This window comes from Penicillium daleae (genome assembly GCF_028827525.1).
Source record: "Penicillium daleae strain IBT 16125 chromosome Unknown utg000008l_segment0_segment0, whole genome shotgun sequence".
In the NCBI taxonomy this organism is placed as follows: Eukaryota; Fungi; Ascomycota; class Eurotiomycetes; order Eurotiales; family Aspergillaceae; genus Penicillium; species Penicillium daleae.
Window position 1 is genome coordinate 2,612,798 of NW_026623156.1, and position 19,288 is coordinate 2,632,085.

At 52.1% G+C, this 19,288-nt stretch overlaps 5 protein-coding genes across 5 annotated transcripts; 2 read left to right on the top strand and 3 right to left on the bottom strand.

Moving 5' to 3' along the window:
- Window positions 1-61: 61 nt before the first annotated feature.
- On the top strand, window positions 62-2,335 carry N7458_009478 (SNARE-binding exocyst subunit SEC6; the record flags this gene model as incomplete). Its single annotated transcript, XM_056912860.1, has 1 exon — window positions 62-2,335. The coding sequence occupies one exon, from the start codon at window positions 62-64 to the stop codon at window positions 2,333-2,335; it is 2,274 nt and encodes a 757-aa protein (XP_056761709.1).
- A 478-nt stretch (window positions 2,336-2,813) lies between these two features.
- Window positions 2,814-4,187, bottom strand: N7458_009479 (uncharacterized protein; the record flags this gene model as incomplete). Its single annotated transcript, XM_056912861.1, has 1 exon — window positions 2,814-4,187. The coding sequence occupies one exon, from the start codon at window positions 4,185-4,187 to the stop codon at window positions 2,814-2,816; it is 1,374 nt and encodes a 457-aa protein (XP_056761710.1).
- Window positions 4,188-5,860: 1,673 nt separating this feature from the next.
- N7458_009480 (MDR family MFS transporter) lies at window positions 5,861-7,750 on the top strand (the record flags this gene model as incomplete). Its single annotated transcript, XM_056912862.1, has 3 exons — window positions 5,861-6,126; window positions 6,234-6,306; window positions 6,404-7,750. The coding sequence occupies 3 exons, from the start codon at window positions 5,861-5,863 to the stop codon at window positions 7,748-7,750; spliced, it is 1,686 nt and encodes a 561-aa protein (XP_056761711.1).
- A 2,191-nt stretch (window positions 7,751-9,941) lies between these two features.
- Window positions 9,942-11,647, bottom strand: N7458_009481 (uncharacterized protein; the record flags this gene model as incomplete). Its single annotated transcript, XM_056912863.1, has 2 exons — window positions 9,942-11,430; window positions 11,490-11,647. The coding sequence occupies 2 exons, from the start codon at window positions 11,645-11,647 to the stop codon at window positions 9,942-9,944; spliced, it is 1,647 nt and encodes a 548-aa protein (XP_056761712.1).
- Window positions 11,648-12,251: 604 nt separating this feature from the next.
- On the bottom strand, window positions 12,252-18,770 carry N7458_009482 (putative ubiquitin-protein ligase E3 component (UBR1); the record flags this gene model as incomplete). Its single annotated transcript, XM_056912864.1, has 2 exons — window positions 12,252-12,519; window positions 12,586-18,770. 2 exons carry the CDS (start codon window positions 18,768-18,770, stop codon window positions 12,252-12,254), a joined length of 6,453 nt encoding a protein of 2,150 aa, XP_056761713.1.
- Between the last annotated feature and the right edge of the window lie 518 nt (window positions 18,771-19,288).

Sequence of the window (19,288 nt, forward strand, 5' to 3'; positions counted from 1 at the left end):
TACTCTCGAGTCTCGACAGTAACGACGGTGGCCATCTCTTGGCCGGTAAGGCGCAGTCGACATGGCGCAGAACACAAGCGCTGATAGCACGGTATCCATGCCGCGGCTGGAAGATATCCTGCGCCATCCGGAGGATCTCGACAAGATCAATGGCTTGAAAGCCGAATACCAACGCAAGAAAGCGGCCGTCGACTCCCGACTCCGCGAAGGCCTTCGTGAACAGCTCGAGGCCGTGCAGCGCAGTATTGGATTTTTGACCGAGGGTCAACGACAAGTCTCAAAGACTCGAGACGAACTACAATCGATTGATAAGCTATGCGCCGAATCACAGGACAGCGTGGAGGATTTTGCTCAGATTGACAGATTGGCTCGGATTCAACGGCATTTCGACGCTACGTTAATGATGAAGAAGGGATTGGAGAACTTTGGCGCGGATCTGGAGGAGGTGGAAGAATTGTTGAAGGAAGATGACGATGATCTGGAGAACCAGCCGAATCTTCTCAAGATTCATATGCAGATCTCCCGTCTACGAGATTTCCGTGACGAAGCCATGGACCAGATCCAGAAGTCTCGCGATTCTAGTAGTGTGGAGACCTTGGAGGAATATTTCCAAGGACTAGATTCGGCTATTGATTGGTTCGACGACCATCTTGGTACCGCGTGCATTAACCTGATTCCGTTGGTCCAAGAAGATAACAGGAGTATGGTGGTTCGATTAGCGGTGGTTGTAATGAACGAGGAGAAGAATGACGACACAGTCAAGGCATTACAGGAAGCTCAAAAAGACCACAAGGACTTGGCAAGACGCTTCAAGTCTATGAATATCGGCCCGAAGACCGTTCGAGGCTACAAGGACAAATTCCTTCAGGCGATTGAATTCTACGCACAGAATCAGTTCAACAACACCAAGGACGAGTTCCTCGCGGACCCGGATCTCATGGAGAAGAGCTTTCGGTGGTTCTTCAACGACCTCTTCACAGTCAAGCAAGGTATGCAGCCGCTCATGCCGAAAAAGTGGAAAATCTACAAAACATACACGGATATTTATCACCGCATGATGCATGACTTCCTCGTTGAATTCATCGACGACCCTGAAGTTCCTGCGGACAATCTACTCAAGATCATTCACTGGAGCGATAAATACTACAAGAAGATGAAGAAGCTGGGCTGGAACCCCGCCGAGCTCCAACCTAATCTTTTGGATGACCGCGAACCGGAACTGGTGCGACAGTGGCAGAGTGTTATTATCAACACCGTGGAGGAATGGATGGACCGGATCTTCGACACCGACAAGAAAGCTCTCGTGGAGCGACAGGCAGATGCCCTAGATACCAACGCAGATGGATACTTCCGGACCAAGACACAGGCAGATATGTGGCGTATGCTGCACGAACAGATCATGGCGGCTGGGCAATCCGAAAGGGCCGACGTTGTCGAGGGGGTCATTGATGCTATGTTCCGGGCTCTGAAGGGCCGACAGAGTGCCTGGCAGGCACTTCTTGATGAAGAGTGCAACAAAGCCAAGGATCCCAGTGGGGACAACGAAGGCGTGCAACTGCTGCAGGACTGGTTGGTCGGTGTAGCCAATGATCAGATTGCCTGTATCGACGACAATGAGGAGACCGGGCAGCTGGGCTATTTAACTCGATTTAAGGCCGACGTCGAGCCGGTCGTAACAGCCAAATACATGGCGACTCGTGCCACGTCCGAACTTGACGCTCTACGAGACGGATACGTCGATCTGAGCACACACTGCATGGCACTATTCGTGGATATTGTTTTCACGGTGGACCTCAGAACTGTGCTCATGGATCTCTTCACGCCCCGATGGTACAGCGAATTCGCCATCAAGCGTATCACCACCACCTTTGATGATTACTTGGTCGACTACAGCCCAGTCCTGCACCCCTCCCTCGTCGATATCCTAGTCGAAGAATTCTCAGATGAGCTACTAGTGCGGTATCTCTCGTCAGTCCGCAACAAGGGCGTCAAGTTCCGCCGCCAAGTGGACCCTTTCACCGACAAATTCAAGGACGACATCCTCACCGTGTTCGACTTCTTCCAGAAATACGAAGACTCTTTCCCTTCTATTAAGCAAAAGTGGCGATTGGTCGACTGGCTGGTCCGCTTGCTTGAAGCTGAGAAGGGTCAAGCTATTGTGAATATCTACGAGTCATTTAAGAACGAGTACTGGGATCTACAGTTGTCTTGGGTGGAAGCTGTCCTCCGGACTCGGGATGACTTTGAGCGCAGTATGATCAGCTCGATTAAAGCCAAGGCGGCTGAGTTATCTGTTGAGCGTGGCGTGGAGACAATCATGAGCCGTCTGAGGTGATTGGCCTAGCTGTATCATTTTCTCTCCTAGATCAGCTACTAGATGATTGTCTACAACCTCTTGTGAACGCTGGCCCCTATGGAGAAAGTGCACGTCGCCCCTGACACGTCACCGACACAAGAAGGCTTGTAGCAAACTTCGCTAAGCCTCACATCGTCTTTGGACGTGTTTTCTGTAAGAAAGCTGTCGCTGGATATCCAAAGACACCCAACCTCGCCAGCGATCGTGGTATTTGGAAGTGCCACCGTGCGAGAATAGTCAAGACTGAAGCCTTGGAGTGAGCGGGTCGCACCAGCATATGGTTGCTCTCTAGAATTTTGAACTCCAAGCTGGCTTGGAATAGATTACCCCATGTTTACTCCGTCCTGTTCACGATTTAGCAAGCAAATTTACCCATGAAACCTTGTAATGAAACTGCTTTATGTTCGAAGACAAAGGTATAATCCAGGATCCTCACGCTGGTAAATGTATAAGACATTCAGACAAGCGCCACGCCCCCTTCTAAACTCTCCTCGCTACAGCTCTCCGAGGAGGGTAATGGCGAACGCGGCCGGGAATCAAGACTCCGCTCTGCGATGACAGTGTATTCCTCGCCCAGGCGTGCATTTAACCCTTGATCCCCTGGACCGCCGACCTCAAGCTTTTTCGCACCCATTTCGCAGATGCAGACTGAGTTGATCGGGATATTCCTCGCCCAGACAAATGGGTATTGTCGACTGGAGGACGCAGACGAGGTACCAGGATTGGACTTGACCTCGTCACCTTCGGAGAATGAGGAATTCTCCGACGAGGATCCAGAATGAGCAGGCGTCAGAGCGCGTGCCGCCGTTTGCGTCTCATCAACATAGTAGTTCCGGTATCTTGCCAGAAGTTCACGTGCATCAAACTCAAGCCGCTTCGAACCGTGCTTTCCATTTCCACTTCTACCAGGCTCGAATTTCCGTCGACCGCGGACGTAAATCGTATTCACAAGTGTGGCATGTAGAAGAAGAGGGCGCGGTTTCGGCTTCCGAGCAAGAGCAGCAGCATACGGGTCCAAAATCTTTGGAACCTTGACGCCCTCAACTTGCGAGGGGAGCGTTGTCAGATCTTCAAGAAGAGGGTTATCATCCCTCTCTAAATCTTTGCACTGGGAGGCCTGCACTTCGTCCACGACTTTCGGGTCCTTCTTCTCCCCAGGTAATCCATTCTTAGACTCGCTCAACATGAACCCAGCTTCGAGGAATTTGTCTCGCAGCATTAGACAGAATGGATATAAACGGCCCGTGGGATCGCTTGGAGAAGCGTGCAGGACCGTCGCTGCTTTGGCCCGTGGCAAAGCATGCAATGACTCCAAGGAAACAGAGAGCGACTGGGCCGTTTGTCTTGAGCCCGATGATGAGCCCGATGAAACGAATGAGGCTCCTATCATATTGGGGCCAACTTCAGACGAAGGTAATTTCGAGGCGCGCTTTTGACGTAATTCAAAGGCTACTCGCTCCGCCTCTCGCATTAAGCTCGCCAGGTCGAGCGTTTGGAAGAAAGCTATTGCCTCGTCAAGACGCTCCTTGGTTGGGAGGCTCATTACTCCGAGGGTCAGATGGATTGTTCCCACTGGCCGTACTGCACCCTGCGGAATAGCCGCGTGCGAGGCATCCTGCCCCGACGTCAGCTGCTGGCCGCTTGACAAGTTTGCGACTGGGACTGGCGGATGGGCCGCCGTGAACGCGGTTATTGACGCTTCTAGCTGCGGAAGTGATGTCTCATTAACTAGTGGCAGGCAGAGGAAGTGTGTAAGAGCCGGTTGTCTTTCTCGTCGCTGGCTTCGAGGCCTCTGTGACCGATGTGGGGAGTTCTGTTTGCCACTCGACATTGGGGTTTTAGTGCTGGTAGAATAGCCTTTTCCTTTACTAAAATGTAAGGATATTCGGAACGTCCTCCAAATTAAATGAAAATTCATCCGGAAGCATCGAATCGAATAATGGGGCCATCGATGTTTGTTTGCAGTCGATGTTAGCGGAGAGTAGTTTAATGGCTGGCCACCTTACTCAGATGACGCACAGACCAACACATCGCCAATCCCATTCAACGAGCGCTGGAATTATATGGCTTTCAGTACAGGAGTTTTCGACTTCAGGTTGACTCGCACTCTTTAGACTTGATTTCCGTGAAATAATAATCATAAGTCTATTATGAAGCTAGTCCAGTTCAGGGTCACCGTTTTATTAATTGGGCAGAACTAGGGTGGTATTGACTGGAACACATCAAGACGTATTATTAATGAACCCATATCACGTCGATCATGTACAGTCTCGCGATCTATTGAATATCAAACGGGGGAACACAACTCGGATTTCGTGCCAAACCCTAGGTACTGTGGCAGGCCATACGCCGCACTATGTGATTTAGGCTTATCTCCGCTCTATCTATTTGAGCATCGCGTCGTCCTAAGGGTAACCGTCGCCTATATCCTCTCCGAATGCGTCCGTTACATAGGTGGGAAGAGGACCATAAAGATAGAGTAAAATAGTGAAATTTAGCGAGCTATATAACGACTACTCATCCGCAGACGGAAACTCGAGCGCGTTTAGCAACCATTGTCCGAAATTTTGACCGAGCCCCGGCGTTTACGGATTTTGTAGCCGTTCGGGGTCTTTCGCCCGCCGAATTCGTCCGCTTAATATAGGGTTTGCCCGATGGCTTATCTCCGGAATTCACCCCGACATGCCGAGTAGGGATTGCACCACACCTGGTCGGGCATAGTCACCCGCTTAGAACCACGCTTAACGAGTGTACGGCTGAGTGGCTATTCCCAAAACATGCCTCGCGTGTGCCACCAGTTTAGTCACAGCCAAGTAAAGGGGGAGAAATTGGCAGCCTTGCAGCCTAAAAGGGACCCTGGATCGGTCCACTTTTTCCTCCGAACTGTCTCACTATACGGAGTAGTAGGATGTACGAAGTAAGAAGCACGGCCAAGCAAGGAAACTCAAAAAGCCAGCGCTGATATGACTCACCTTGACAAACAGCCCGTCCTAAAAGGGTTCAATGTAACTACCTTTGCCTGCCTTTGTCATCTGCTCGCACTTGCTTCCCCCCTTAGTCGGAGAATATACGCGCTGGAGGCTAATCCGATGCCCCACCACCCCTGATTGGCTCACCTCGATCATTCAGGCTCGTATTTGCTTCACACTACTGCGCCAGCCGCACCCGTCGTCCATGTATCGTGAGCAAAATTACCGTAAATCGGCCAGAAGTCGCGCCGATGACCGAGCTGGTAGGGAAAAAAAAACCCGTCGTCATAGAGAACTTTATAATGATTCCTCTCCGTCGCGTCGATTTCGTGTTTGATGGAAATCACAAACGAACTTGTGGATGGGTGTGTTCTATCTTCTAGCTAGCGCACTGCAAATATTTTCCTTGTTTCCCAGATTTTAGCCGGCAGAGCTCAGGCCTCGCCACTACCAACTTCAAACACCACAATAATAAAAACAGGAAAAAATTGCCAACCCAGCTTCGCCATTGAATATTCTGCAAGAAGCCCCTATAATGACGGCCGCTAGCAGTACGACGGAGGTTGACACGGCACCGGGAGCTATGGAGAAAGATGTGAAGGATGTCAAAGATATCGAGGATGTCAAGGATGTCGACTCAACACCAACTGGTCCCCAGGAGTACCCTCCTCTGCCCAAAGTCATTGTCATCATTCTCGCCCTCTATCTTGCCGTCTTCTTGGTTGCTCTGGACCAGACCATCATAGGCGTGGCCATTCCACGCATCACTGATCAGTTCAAGAGTATCACGGACATTGCTTGGTAAGTATATGGACCGGGGGGAGGGGGACTCTCTTGCCAGAGCCATCGCCTTCCACAGCTCCTATTCCTGTTGGACCCTCAAAAACAAGTAGCTAATTGATTATCAGGTATGGCAGCGCATACTTCCTGACCTCAACGGCGCTACAACCATCATATGGTCGAATCTATAAGATTTTCAGCGTGAGTCGTTTTTTCTTTTCTTTTCTTTTTTTCTTTTTCCGCTCTGGCATCCGACCCATGAACGTCCCGCTGATCAACCTTATTTTACTGAATATAGGTAAAATGGGCCTTTTTGGCCGCAGTCCTGATCTTTGAGATTGGTTCGCTCATCTGTGCTGTCGCCCCTTCCAGCACGGTGTTGATCGTTGGCCGAGCGATTGCAGGAATCGGTGTTGCAGGGATCTTCTCCGGAGCACTGGTGATTATCTCGATGACGGTCCCACTGCCAAAACGACCACTCGTCTTCGGTATGTTTGGTATGGTGTGGGGGATTGCTTCAATTGCAGGACCACTGCTTGGTGGAGTGTTCACCGACGGCATCTCGTGGAGGTGGTGTTTCTACATTAACCTGCCTATCGGCGGTCTCTCGATCGCGGTGATCTTGTTTATCCTTCGTCTACCAGGAACCAACGAGGAGCCCGGAAAGCAAAAGCCTATCCTGGAGCGGATTAGACAGTTGGATCTTGTTGGTGCGAGCCTACTGATCCCCGCGATTATCTGCCTTCTCCTAGCCCTCCAATGGGGTGGCAACAAATACCCTTGGAATAACTCTCGAATCATCGGTCTATTCGTGGGCTTTGGTCTGCTAGCGATCATCTTCGCCGTCTCCCAAATTTACATCGGGGATAAAGCTACCCTACCGCCGAGTCTCTTAAGGCAGCGCTCTGTGCTAGCTTCGTGCCTGTTCGCCTTATTCTTCGGCGGGGCTTTCTTCCTCCTCGTGTACTACGTACCTATCTTTTTCCAGAGTGTTGAGGGCTCCTCGGCTATGAAGTCCGGTATCCAACTACTGCCTATGATGTTGGCTACGGTCGTCTCGTCTGTGGTCGTTGGCGGACTAATCACTGCTGTCGGATACTATACCCCATTCCTGATCGTCAGCTCCGCTATTGCAGCTATCGGAACCGGTCTTATAACCTTATATGATATCGACACCTCTACCGGAAAGTGGATTGGCTATCAGATTGTGGTTGGCGCTGGTGTCGGTGCAGGCTTCCAGGTCCCCATGACTGCAGTGCAGACCGTTCTTAAACCAGAAGATATCCCTGTGGGTACAGCGGCTGTCATGTTTTTCCAGACGTTAGGCGGTGCTCTGTTTATTGCCGTTGGCCAATCCGTCTTCCAGAATGGGTTGATCAGTGGAGTCGTGAAGTACGCGCCTAATGTGAGCCCTGCCGCTGTTATCGGGGCTGGTGCCACTGAGATGCGTCACGTGTTGACCCAACTGGGACAGCTTGATCAGCTGGATGGAGTCATCAAGGCATACATGAGTGGCTTGCGGGATGCTTATCGTGTCAGTCTTGCTATTGCAGTAGTGGCTTTCGTGGCCAGTCTGTTCCTGGAATGGAAGAGTGTGAAAAAGGCTGGAGGGAACAAGGATGAGGTGGCTGTCCCTGCCCTCTGATTGTCGTATAGAAGATGTTCGGGGCCGGGTTTTTTTTTGATTCAGTTTAAAATAATTTAATACATTATATCTCTCCCCTCAAGACGGACCAACCCACCTGAATAAAAAAGGTCTCTTGATATCGAAACATTAAAGATTGCATCCCAGACCGTAGAGGCAGGAACTAGGTGTTTGGGAGCTGGAAAGATGGAAGACAACGGAGTTTTCCCTCGGCATGTGCTGGTGAGGATATCATACATCTTGCCTCCCCTCAAGACGGACCGAGTCACTGGAGAGAATGATCTTCAATGGATGGCAAATGACTCTGAAGGAGATAAATCACGAAGGAATCCTGATCGAAGAAGCCTGGACGGAAACAACGGAAGACGGGGTCTCCTCTCAGCATGCATGCTGGTGAGGATATCATACATCTTGCCTTCCCCCAAGACGGACCAACTCACCTAGAATGAACTTTCTTGATGCCCGGGGAGAGAGGCGAGATGGCAGGAATGGGTGTTAGATGTTGAGATCTCGGAGAACCTGGCAGACAAAAGCAGACCACGGCGTCTACTCGCAGCATTCGCTAGCGGAAAGGGAAGCTGGGAGTATCTCATTGTGGGGCATTCGACTCACCTGGAAAGGGAATGACAAGTACTAGATGAATTTTCGTGTGATGTGACACAATAGAGGCATGTATCGAATGTGGGAGTAACCTGGCAGACACCACCCCCACGCATCTGCTCTCAGCATTCACACTGGCGCAAAGGGAAGCTGGGAGGACCGTAGTCACTCACCTGGAAGAAGAGACCGATACTGCACTGCTGGCTGGGATGGCACAGTTATGGTAGGTTTCGAAAGAGGGAGTTACCTGGCAGACACCACCCCACGCATCTGCTCTCAGCATTCACACTGGCGTAAAGGGAAGCTGGGAGGACCGTAGTCACTCACCTGGGGGAAGATGTCTGAGAAGTGATGCTCTGCAGCTGCTGTGTCAGTAGCCGGTGAGGAAACCACTTTATGAGGGGCGGCCATCTCACCTGGAAGAGGTCCCATGAAAACAGGGCAGACATGACTATCGATGAGACTCGGAGTCTGGCGAACCTGCGTAGGCAAGGAGCACCTACGTCAGCATAAGCTGGTGAGGAAACCGCAAATTTACACACAGGTTCTATGGGATTGATTCTACGGGGCGGACGTCTCACCTTGAAGAAGAGAAGGGTTCAGTCCTGGGCCCGGAGATGTGACACCAATGTCATGACCAGAGATCACCTGTACCATGAAGATGTTAGCAAATGAAGTCAGGATGGAAGAAGCTGGAGAGACTTACCTGGTGACAACCGACAAGAAAATGAAACAGGCCAAACGAGGCCAAAGAAGGACGAAGCCCTGTCATGGTAGACAAGAGGCATGTTGAATGAAGCTGAAAAGTAGGAAGAAGGTTGGGCGAAAAGGGGGGGGAGAAGGGGGAGAAGCGCCAGTGAGGTAACGAGAGGTGACTGCGGGCTGAAGAAGGCATCGTTTCTTCCCGATTAGGAAATGGCGGAACTGGATGTGTACAGTGCCTTGCCCTTTCGGTGCCTGTCTACTTGCGAGTGACGTACAGCAGGATACATGGCACCGCTGCTTATTCTGGACGGCCGAAAAAGGTAGAGAGATGATCGGTCAGGTTGGGGAGAGTAGGTTGGAGAGATTCGGGATGTTCTTTGAGCGTTTGTAGTCTGTTTAGAACGCCTCAAGATTCTCTACCTAGGTCTGGTGGGTGGGAGTGTGAGATTATCATGAACAAGCGTATTGGAGAGCGGTGCTTGTACAATTCTAGTGGCTGACTTTAGACAGAACTGGGATGAATATTACCTAGGGCATCGAGTAGCATTAGAGTAAATGCTCTCGGAGTGAAAGCATGCGAGACGATGGAAGTATGCTACAAAGAACTAGCAGAGGAAATTTATGACCCTGATACAGGACTGCAGGATACTGGAAGAAAAGCATGGGACGTAACAACAACCCACGAGCTGGAGTAGCCCAAGCAGGGTAGACTCGAATCACTACACTACAGATAGATTCAAACCAAAGCAGTAATGAATATATTTCCCAAGATCTCATCACTGGGTATCTAACAGCTCGAATAACGAATCAACCATCGCCATCACATAGATCCAACTCCCTGCCAAGCACTCCAGCACTCCAGCAGCTCCAACCCCCATCAAAAAATCTACTCAGCATTCTTCTTCCTCCCCTCAAGCACACGCATAACATCATCCGCACTATCCTTATCCCCTTTCTTCTTCTTCGGCCCTCGTTTCCGCTTACTACCCCCACGCTGTTGGCCCTCAAAGTCCAACAACACCCCTTCTTCATCATCCTCATCATCCTCGATACGGCTACCGCCAAAGCCCATGTCCATATCTGCAGCGTCCATGGCATCGCGCCGGCGGGCTTCCTCGAGGAATTTCTTCTGCCGGAGGGATGCCTCTGCCGACAGGCTAGAGTCTTCTTCGGAGGGGGAGGATTGTCGGAGAGCGGCGGCTCGTTTGAGTGCTGCGAGGATTGTCGGGTCTTTTGTGAGGGGATTGGAGCGGTCTTCGGGTTCTTCGGGGGCTGTGGAGGTTGTGGAAGTTGCGAAGTAGTTGCGTGTTTTGGCAGGTTGTGCTGTAGCTTGCTCGGACTTATGGTCCTCTTCCAAAGTAAGGGCCGCGGCAACGTCCTTGACAGGCTTTTCTGCGTGCTCACCATCCTCATCAGATGAGGAATCGTCCTCTTGCTCGATTCCGGCAAGGGGGTCATAATCAGCGCCAACGCCGGCAAAAATGTCGTCCTCGTCTTCTTCTGGCACAGCACTGGCGGCTTCCTGAGCAGCAATGTCCGCCGGGACCTCCATTCCAAGAGGCTTAGCATCCTTGTCAGGCATAGGGAGGGAGGGAATCCCACGCGGCTCGTTGGGCTTGTCGAGCCAGCGAACCTTCCGCTTTGTATTGCCATCAGCGTCCGTGATGAGAAGAACCTCTCGCCGACGACCATTCTCATCTGACTCAACGAAACGCTTCTTCTCCGGCTTGCTCTCGCCGACCTTCTTAAACTTAGAGCCAAGCGTTGACTCAGGTTTCGGGGCTGGCGCGTTTGCAGCCGCCGCTCGACTAGCCTTCAACTCTTTCAGAATTTCATCGCGTGTCTTTGGTCGAGGTGGTGGTGGAGCCATAGTCCCCTTCTTTTTCTCCTTCTGTTCCTTGGGCACTGCTTTGATCTCTTCCAGGCCCTTCTCCTCCATCAGCCGCTCAAATGCCTCATCTGCATCCTCCTCGGTAAGTGGCGGTTCTTCCGCCGGCGGGGGAGCCGCTTTCTCAGCCGCGTTCTCGATATCCTCGCCAGCGCGAACTCGTTTCAATAGCGTCCAGTCCAACCCCTTGACCATGTGTGTGCTCGTCGTGTCTCCGCCAACCCCAAGCTCTGCGCAGAGCTTATCGAATGTCTCCTGGTCGATTTGGCCCAGTTTAACCATCTCCTCGAGAGCTTTGACCCGTTTCTGGAGATCACCCTCATCTTCGCCTTCCGCATTTCGTAGTTGTGCGCGGTCCTGGTACCCGGTGGGCAATTTGCTGCCCTTTGGCGCGGCAGAAGATTTGAAACGCTTCGCAGGCCGTTGATCGCTTTCTCCGCGGTGTTCGGCGAGCTGTCGGGCAAAGTCTACCCCTGTGACAGAGCGTCTAGATACAGAAACGGTCAGTATTGAGTACTTTGCGAGCGCGGGATGTTAGAAACATACGGCGTCATAGGAATACTGGAGCGCATTCGCGAGCCCAGCATCGCGCCCGGGGTGGCGCCACCAGCCGCTGCATTGCGCGGCGACGAGCTGGACTTGCCTCCGGACTTGGATGTCGACGAAGTGTCCGCAAGAAGTCGCCGGAACTGCTCGTTATTCATTGCTGCAGGTTGGGGCCCTGGAAAAGCAGGTGCCGACGTCAATTTTGAGCTCGAGAAGGGTCCGTCTTGGCGCACGATAAGATAAACCTTATCGTGGTCAAGGTTCACCTGACAGCTAAGAGCCGGGCGATGAAGAATTTATAGCTTGACACTGGTGATACGTCCTATTTATGTATAGTGAGAAGAGAAATATAGAATTTAATTCATCAATAATGCAAAAATCGGAGGTCTTGCTTGCTCTTAGCTTAGACTCGCATACAAGTCCTACGAACCTTCATCTAAATGCACCTCTCTTCCTGTCCGAACCAGTGTATGGGGTCGATCGACTGGAGTCTGTTCAGGCAGACTAGAAGTCCTCTACTGAGGATTGTTTTAAGTGATTGCAATAGCATCATCGTATTGAAATGAAACAAACCAAATTCATAGTAAAGGAATGTCGATATACACATACAAAGGTACAAGTGAAGAAAGAGGTGAAACAAAAAAGCAATACAAAAAAGCAAAACCCACAGATAGAAATGCACGCTCAAGTCACCATAAAAAATGAATCATCTAGAGCATCAGATCGGACATAATCGATCCGGCTTTTCATCAATGTATTTCATTAAATCGTTTCCCATCCGCCATTGTTCATCTCCGACTCCAGCTTGCGACTGATGGTGGCAGGAATCGAGTGTGACAGCCATACGTCGCGCAGGAGTCTGTCGTACCGCTTCTGGTTAAGGATAAGCTGGCGATTGCGGCGGAGGCCGGGGTCAACTTCGCCGTGACGGTCGAGGTAAGGGGCATAGTGCCAGGAGCCGTTGTGGTTGTGCAGGTAGAGCACAGTGCACTTGCGGATGTTGATGAAGAGGCCGATGTTCTTGCCACACCTATTGGGGAAGAGATGAAACGTTAGCTTTGTAAGAGGATGACTTGAGCGGGAATGGTGATCTCACTTTTGCAGATGCTGGTTGCAACCGCCCAGCTTGTTGTGCATACAGCAGACCGCCTGCGAGCAGAAGATGTCACCGCAGAACAGACAGATGCTCGGGTCGCTGAGCTCCTTCTTCGAGTTCGGGCAGCGGCGTCTGTTGGCCTCCTCGATCAAACTGTCGAAGAACTTGGGGAGACCGACAAGTTCAAAGATCGCCGGGTGGGGAAGACTAGGCCACAGGCGGTGGTCTTCAAAGCGAATACCCGAGCGCGACGCATTCCAATGGAAGATCCACCCAGAGATGACAGCGTCGAAGGGGCTATTGCTCTTTCGCGCAGGGCTGACAGACATGAGTATCTCATCGAGCGTGGGCAGGTTGAGAGCCTTGGTCAAACGGTCAAGTTCTGACGCGGCGAGATCAGTAAAGCCAGTATTGGGGAAATCAACACCATGCTGTACATGGAGAAGGATGACGGCTTTGCGCAGGAATGTCAAGGCGTAGCTTGAGACAAGGCGATGCAGGGCAATGATGATGCTCGGGGTAGCTGACTCTTCTCCATTCTTCACGTAGCCACTCTCAGCCGGGAACGAGGAACCCTCGGCGCGGCCAACAGAGTTGGCCTTGAGTTCAGCAACGATGGCATCGAAAAAGTGCCTTGTTACACCATACCGATCGTCGGAAAGATCAGAGCCAGCAAGATCCTCCTCGCCCTGGTGTGCAAGCTCCTCCTTTAGACCCAGAGGCCATAGGATGAAGGTAACGGCAACTTTGACAATTTCAGCCACATAGCACATATGAACGAGGTGGCGCACATCAATGCGGAGAACGGGTAGCAATGACAACGAGCACTCAGCCAAGAACACGAAGGTATCCATAGCGAGCAGCGGTTCGATGTTCCTAACATCATTCAGCAGGGGCGTGCCGCTTAAACAAGGATGTCCGACGAGTAGTTGGCAAAGCTTCTGCCGATGCATTTCCTGGAACTCATGGGTGGGTCGACTCTTCGGGCTGTTGCTTGAGTGGACACACCCCACCGCTGTATAAGTCAAAGCTGTCTCTGCCAAGATGCGGAGATGCGTCAAGCTCAAGGGCGGAATTTTGTCCAGGAGAGTCGACCCAGGCTCCGACTCGATACCACGCTGAGCAATCTCCACGGACGCAATGCTGAACCCGAAGCTGCGGATCAACGAGTCCGTGTGGATAAAATCATCACTGACCATGGATTCCGGGCTATTGAAGATGGAGCTGATGTGGTTCATCTTGAGTGTCTTCTTGAGACGCTTGTAGATCTGCAGAAGCTCCGTCATGGGGCTATCCGAAGGAGTCGAAACCTGTTGGAGTGGGCTCGTTGGTGCCAAGTCTTCGCCGGTTGTAGGGAAAAGGCCCGGCATAGCCAGTCGCGGAGCCGATGCCAAGGGGTGAGATGCTCCAGCTGATGACAATGAGGAGGTCATTAGCTGACCAACCCTTGAAGACAGAGGCGGCGTGAGGGTCTTGGATAAGTAGTCGACAAACAAGTCAGAATAAGGCTGTTGGTACGCCTTGTCCTTCTCGATCATTAGAACTGGGAAGTTCTGCGACTGGTTGAGGGCGCTCTTGAGCCCTGTACTTATCCACTCATCAAACGGCAGCGCAGTGTTGAGAGCGCCGGGATACGACTCCTCCTTGCCTTTCCATGTGATTGGCAAGAACGCATTGCCGAGTGCTTTGCACAGCGGGCACACAAATTCCTTGAGCGTGATGTTCTCAGGGTGATGGCGGGCAATCTGTTGGCTATGCCGCCTTTGAGTTCCGTTGTAATAGACGTCAAAGCACGAGTAATGCATAATGTGGCCACAGCCGGTTGTCACAGGTCCACGCAGAGTGCTCTTCGGGTTGAAACCCTTACTAAGACCAACCTTTTCGCTGATGACCTCACCGCCAGAGGAGTCCAATCGACGAATGGTCGTCCTGTTCTCTCCCGAAACTCCAAACGGCCGAATACCGTCGGCGGATCTATCCAAGCTTGTGGGGGTCCCGAGAGCCTCGCGGATCCTGTCAGAGTCTCTGATGTCGGTCTGCCGCAAGATGGTACTATCTTGAATCAAGGCAAAAGTACCATAGAGTCTCGAATCGTTGGTCTCATCCTGGCAGAAAATGCACGTCCCGCTCGGGTACTTCCAAACCTTGGCCTCGTGAGAAGTTTGTGCCTCTGGTTCCGAATCACTAAAGTCCTCCTCGCCCCAATCAATGTCTCCTTGGGTGTTGAGGAACTGCTGTTGCTGTTGCTGGAACTGAGCCATCACACGAGCTTGTCTCTCCAACGCCTGCTTCTTCTTTATTTCCTTCTCATTTTCGATATCGATGGCGGGTGAGTTCGTGTCAATGCGATCGAAGGGGAATCTGAGAGACGCAGTTGCCGAAGTATAGGTCCGAGGGCGTTTCTGCCACAGGCGCTTGAGAATGTGACGAATCTTGGGACCACAGGCAGAGAATTCGTTGGTCACCGATATTCTTTCCAGAAGACCAACGATGGTCAAGTTACCTGCTTTGATCTCTCGGGCCTTGGACATGGCATGCAAGTTGAATGATTGGCTCTGCTCCATCTCCATGCTGCCATCTTCAGAGTTGTCTTCCAGCACGGCAGCGAGCACGAGGTGCAGAATGACCTGGAGGAACGTCTCCACGCGGGTTGGGGGAATGGCAGGAGTGCACTCCTTGAATGAAATGACATACTCGAGGCACTGGTGAACAAGTTGTGCGAAAAGCATAGTCCCCGTGAAGCGTGGCAAATCGGAGAATACGCCTGAGCTGATGCGTCGAAGCTTCGGCTCATAAACAATGTCGGACGCCTTTTTACCTGTCTTCTTAGCCATCCATTCTTTGTAGATGTTCTCTGCTTCATCCCGTTGGTTCTTGGTGTAGTGCGCGCTGTATGGATCCACAAGATCAAAGTACTCCGACTTCAGCTCAAACGTTCCGGAGTCGCTCAGACCTTCTGGGGGACGGAAGTTGGCGACCTCTTCGAGCACATCTTGGAACATATCTGAATCCAGCAGCTTGTCGCTCAGACGGGTAGACAGATCGGAGAAAGACAAGGGTTTGAAGCACAGCACGTGGGCAATATCACGGCTGATATTCTCCTTGGTCAGATGAGTGCTATCATCGATAGCTGTCAACGAGGTGCGATCGGTCAGCAAGATGACCAGCAAGTGGACAAACTCCTCGGCGACGTCCACGATCTGAGTATCCTCGAAACCAGTCCGGGGCATATAGTTCCGAGACATCCAATCAACCATGCCGAATCGATGAGCAATAGACGCGAGGACTCTGCTGGGATCACAGGTCACCATTGCCGTCTGCAGCAGGAAAATGTCACGGTAGTAGGCAAAGTCCCGAGAGGAAACACCACGGTACTGTGATGCCTGGTGACGAAGGCTCAGACCATTGCGGACCCACATGGCAGCTTTCATCTGAGCAAGCCAGGCACAGACTCTCAGGGGGTAGTCGAACATGGTCAGAAGAAGATCCTCCGGGCCAAGCGCCAGAAGGTTATCATCGATTTGTTTGCCGGCGACCTTGGCAGCGTGGAGCTCTGCCCTAGCATTCTGGGCGGCTTCAAACAAGACATTTCGCATTACCTCGCTGCTCACACCCCGACCACACTCAATCAACCACGACAGGGTATAGTGAATTGCATGGTGGAAACTGATTGACCCCTTCTCAACCGCGAATTCGACCACGCGGTGGCATGGAACTTGCCCAGACGAACCCATTTCGAAGTCGAACGGAGGGAGAGTCTTGAATTTGACCTCTTCTTTGATCTCTGCTTGATCGAAGCGCTTACGCTCCACGCCCGCGGAGTGAATGATTGCGGTCATAGTGGTCGTCTTGATGGCTCGCAACAAGTTCTGACCATTATCAATCTCCGGGTTCCGGAAAGATTCGCAGAATTGTCGACAAAGGCGGTTGATTTCTCGCATGAGGATCGAGGCGCTGATCCAGGCATCTGTCTCATATTCAACGTGCTCGCCAACAGCGCGCACGTTGGGGCAAATACCCTGCGAAAGCTTGACCAAATCCAGGAACTGCGGCAAGTACTGTTCCTCGGTTCGCACACGGTGTTGAACATACTCGGATTGAAGGAGATACCGCAGATCGAGGAAGAAATGGTACAGCCGCCTGTTCGTGACGGAACCGGCATCGAACGCCAATGTGGCATTCGGGTTGACAGCCTGGGGTTCGCCCACCTGACGTGTCGTCAGGAATGTATAGAGAATTGCCATGACCTTGGTCAAGAAATTGCCACGTAGCACAATCTCCTCGGTGATAGAAGGTGTCGTGAGCAGTTGGAGGGAGAGGTTGACGATGGAGTGGTCTGGCTCTCGGTCTGCAATGAGATAGAGTTGCGCTAGTGCTGTGTACAACGCGGATAATCGTAGACCCATGATGCGCTTGAATTGAGGCACATTGACCACAGTGCTGATGTAGAGATCCCGCAGATCCGTGCGGGTCTTTTTCCACAGCCTCAGGTCGAAAAGAACCAGCCAGTCTAGGCGAGTACGTTGCCAGAGGTCCTCATAAGGTGCAACCTTTTCGCCGACAGCAGGCATGGGAGGCCGTACTTGCCAGTGGCCTTCAGTCCTAGCGGGAGGAGGTCTGATCACACCTGATGGGGTCTTTGGAATAGAAACATAGCTCTCGGGAGCGGATGGCTGGCCTTCAACCTCGTTGGAAGTGATGGCACTAGTTTCATCCTGCTGAGCAGGCTGGTCTTCGGTCGGTTGCGGAGCCGGGCGAGGAGCAAGATTTTGTGCGCGAGTTAATCCGGCCAGGATGTGTTCCGCCAGGGCCAGCTCCTCTTCATTGCCCATATCCATTTCCTCATCGTCGTCTCCGTCTGCTTCGGCCTGAAGGCGGGCGAGTTCCATATCCATATCGTCGTCTTCGTCATCCGCATCATCATGAGCTTCGACGTAGTCTTCGTCTTCGTCTTGCTCATTGCCATCGTCTCCCTCTTCATCCTCGTCCTCATCAGTCGTCGCGAGAACAATTTGCCCATGCGGAGGGAGTGTGAGCAAAACGGTGCGACCTGGGAGCTGATTTTCTGTCTCCTGGTGGTCATCGATGCCCTTCATACCGATATCTGCGTTGTAAGCACCGCTCCCCTTTCGCCAAGGGCTGAGCAGTTCTTCACAAATGATCTGACGGAAAATCTCGTTATCATCGAGGATACTGCAGCCAGCAATATCTGCGAGCCATTCAACGATCGCGCCGCACATCTGCTCCCGGAACGTATCGCGAGCAGACCGAACAGAGACTGTAACCTTGATCTCCTCAATGATCTTGGACACTGCCAGCAGCCGTTGCAGATCCTTCGAGTACTTGATCACGCTTCGACCAATATCATTGGTTTCGTGAGCTCGAGCAACACCGAAGCTGTCTCGCTCGCGACAGGCACGGGTGACTTGATGAGCCACGTCTCGAATGGTATGCTTCTCGTCGTTCCAGAGCATCAAAGCGAACTCGGGCTCTTCTTCCTCCTGGTCACCCGCACCATACCAGCCTGGTCGCAATCGAGACGCTTCCTCATCTTGCTTGATACCCTCCATCGTCTTCGCTAGACGCAAGTTCTCGGGCGAGCAAGATATGACATCACAGAAGTAGTCCAGGACACGGGAGATGGTCAGTCGAATCGTAGCAACCAACTCTGGGGGAAGCTCTCGCTCTGCGCGCTCTTTTCCTTTCACGTTTCCACTGTCGGTGTGAATCGCGCAGAAGAGCGGCAACCGCCACGCTTCATCATCTCCACAGTCGCAGCAGCCACAGTTACCAGACGAGAGCGAGATTTGATACTGATGACCCGTATGGTCTGAGGAGTCAAAGCAACGGCTACACAGCACACATGTATCATCAGCAGCACAAGTTACGCAGCGATATGTCGCTTCCCCGGCTCGGAAGATGTGCCCGCATCGCTTGCCTCGGGCCGCTTCGCTATACTCGGCGCCTTCGCGAGCACCTTGCGCTTCGGCCAATTTCCATGACCCCGACGGTGTACCATCCGGGAATAGATGAGCTACGAGCTCTTCATTATGCCCCACGAGCGACCGGAAGAGAAGCTCTAGCAGGTCCCGTTCCGCTTTCGGGCCATAGCGGTAGTTGTGCTGTGAAGGTAACCGTAATAGACCATCACCGAGGATTCTCTCACATTCTGCGAGCATGTGCATGGCTTGGATGTCGGGCGAAGGTCAAGGGTAGGGTGCCGCTCGGCTGTCACTAGCGTGAGAGGGACAGAAGGCCCGTTGGCGCGTCGAAACAGCGTTCGAGGTGATCCGAGTCTAGAGCAGCGAGCGTATCGGAGAACGTGAAGGATATGCTGTCGAAACGGAAATCTCGGCGATAGCAAGTAGCTTTAGCTCTCAACGCCGGGTTGTGGCGGGTGGTTGTCTGCGCTTTCGTTGAATCGCAGCAGATCGTAGTGGGGGGAAGGGAAGACAGGCGAGTTGTGGACCGATGAAGTCGTCAACGGGCAGACCAGGTCAGCCACAGCACGTTTGCGGTATTAAATTGAAAGGGAATATAGATGGAAGCTGTTTCAGAGTCCTATGAAAAAGAAGAATGACCAGAAAGATTCAATTCAACAGAGGCGAAAGAGATCATCCGAGTCGAAGCTCAGGTATTTTTCGTTATGACATCGACGGAGCGGTCTCGCTCCCAACGCCACAGCGATCCAGGCTCCGAGGCA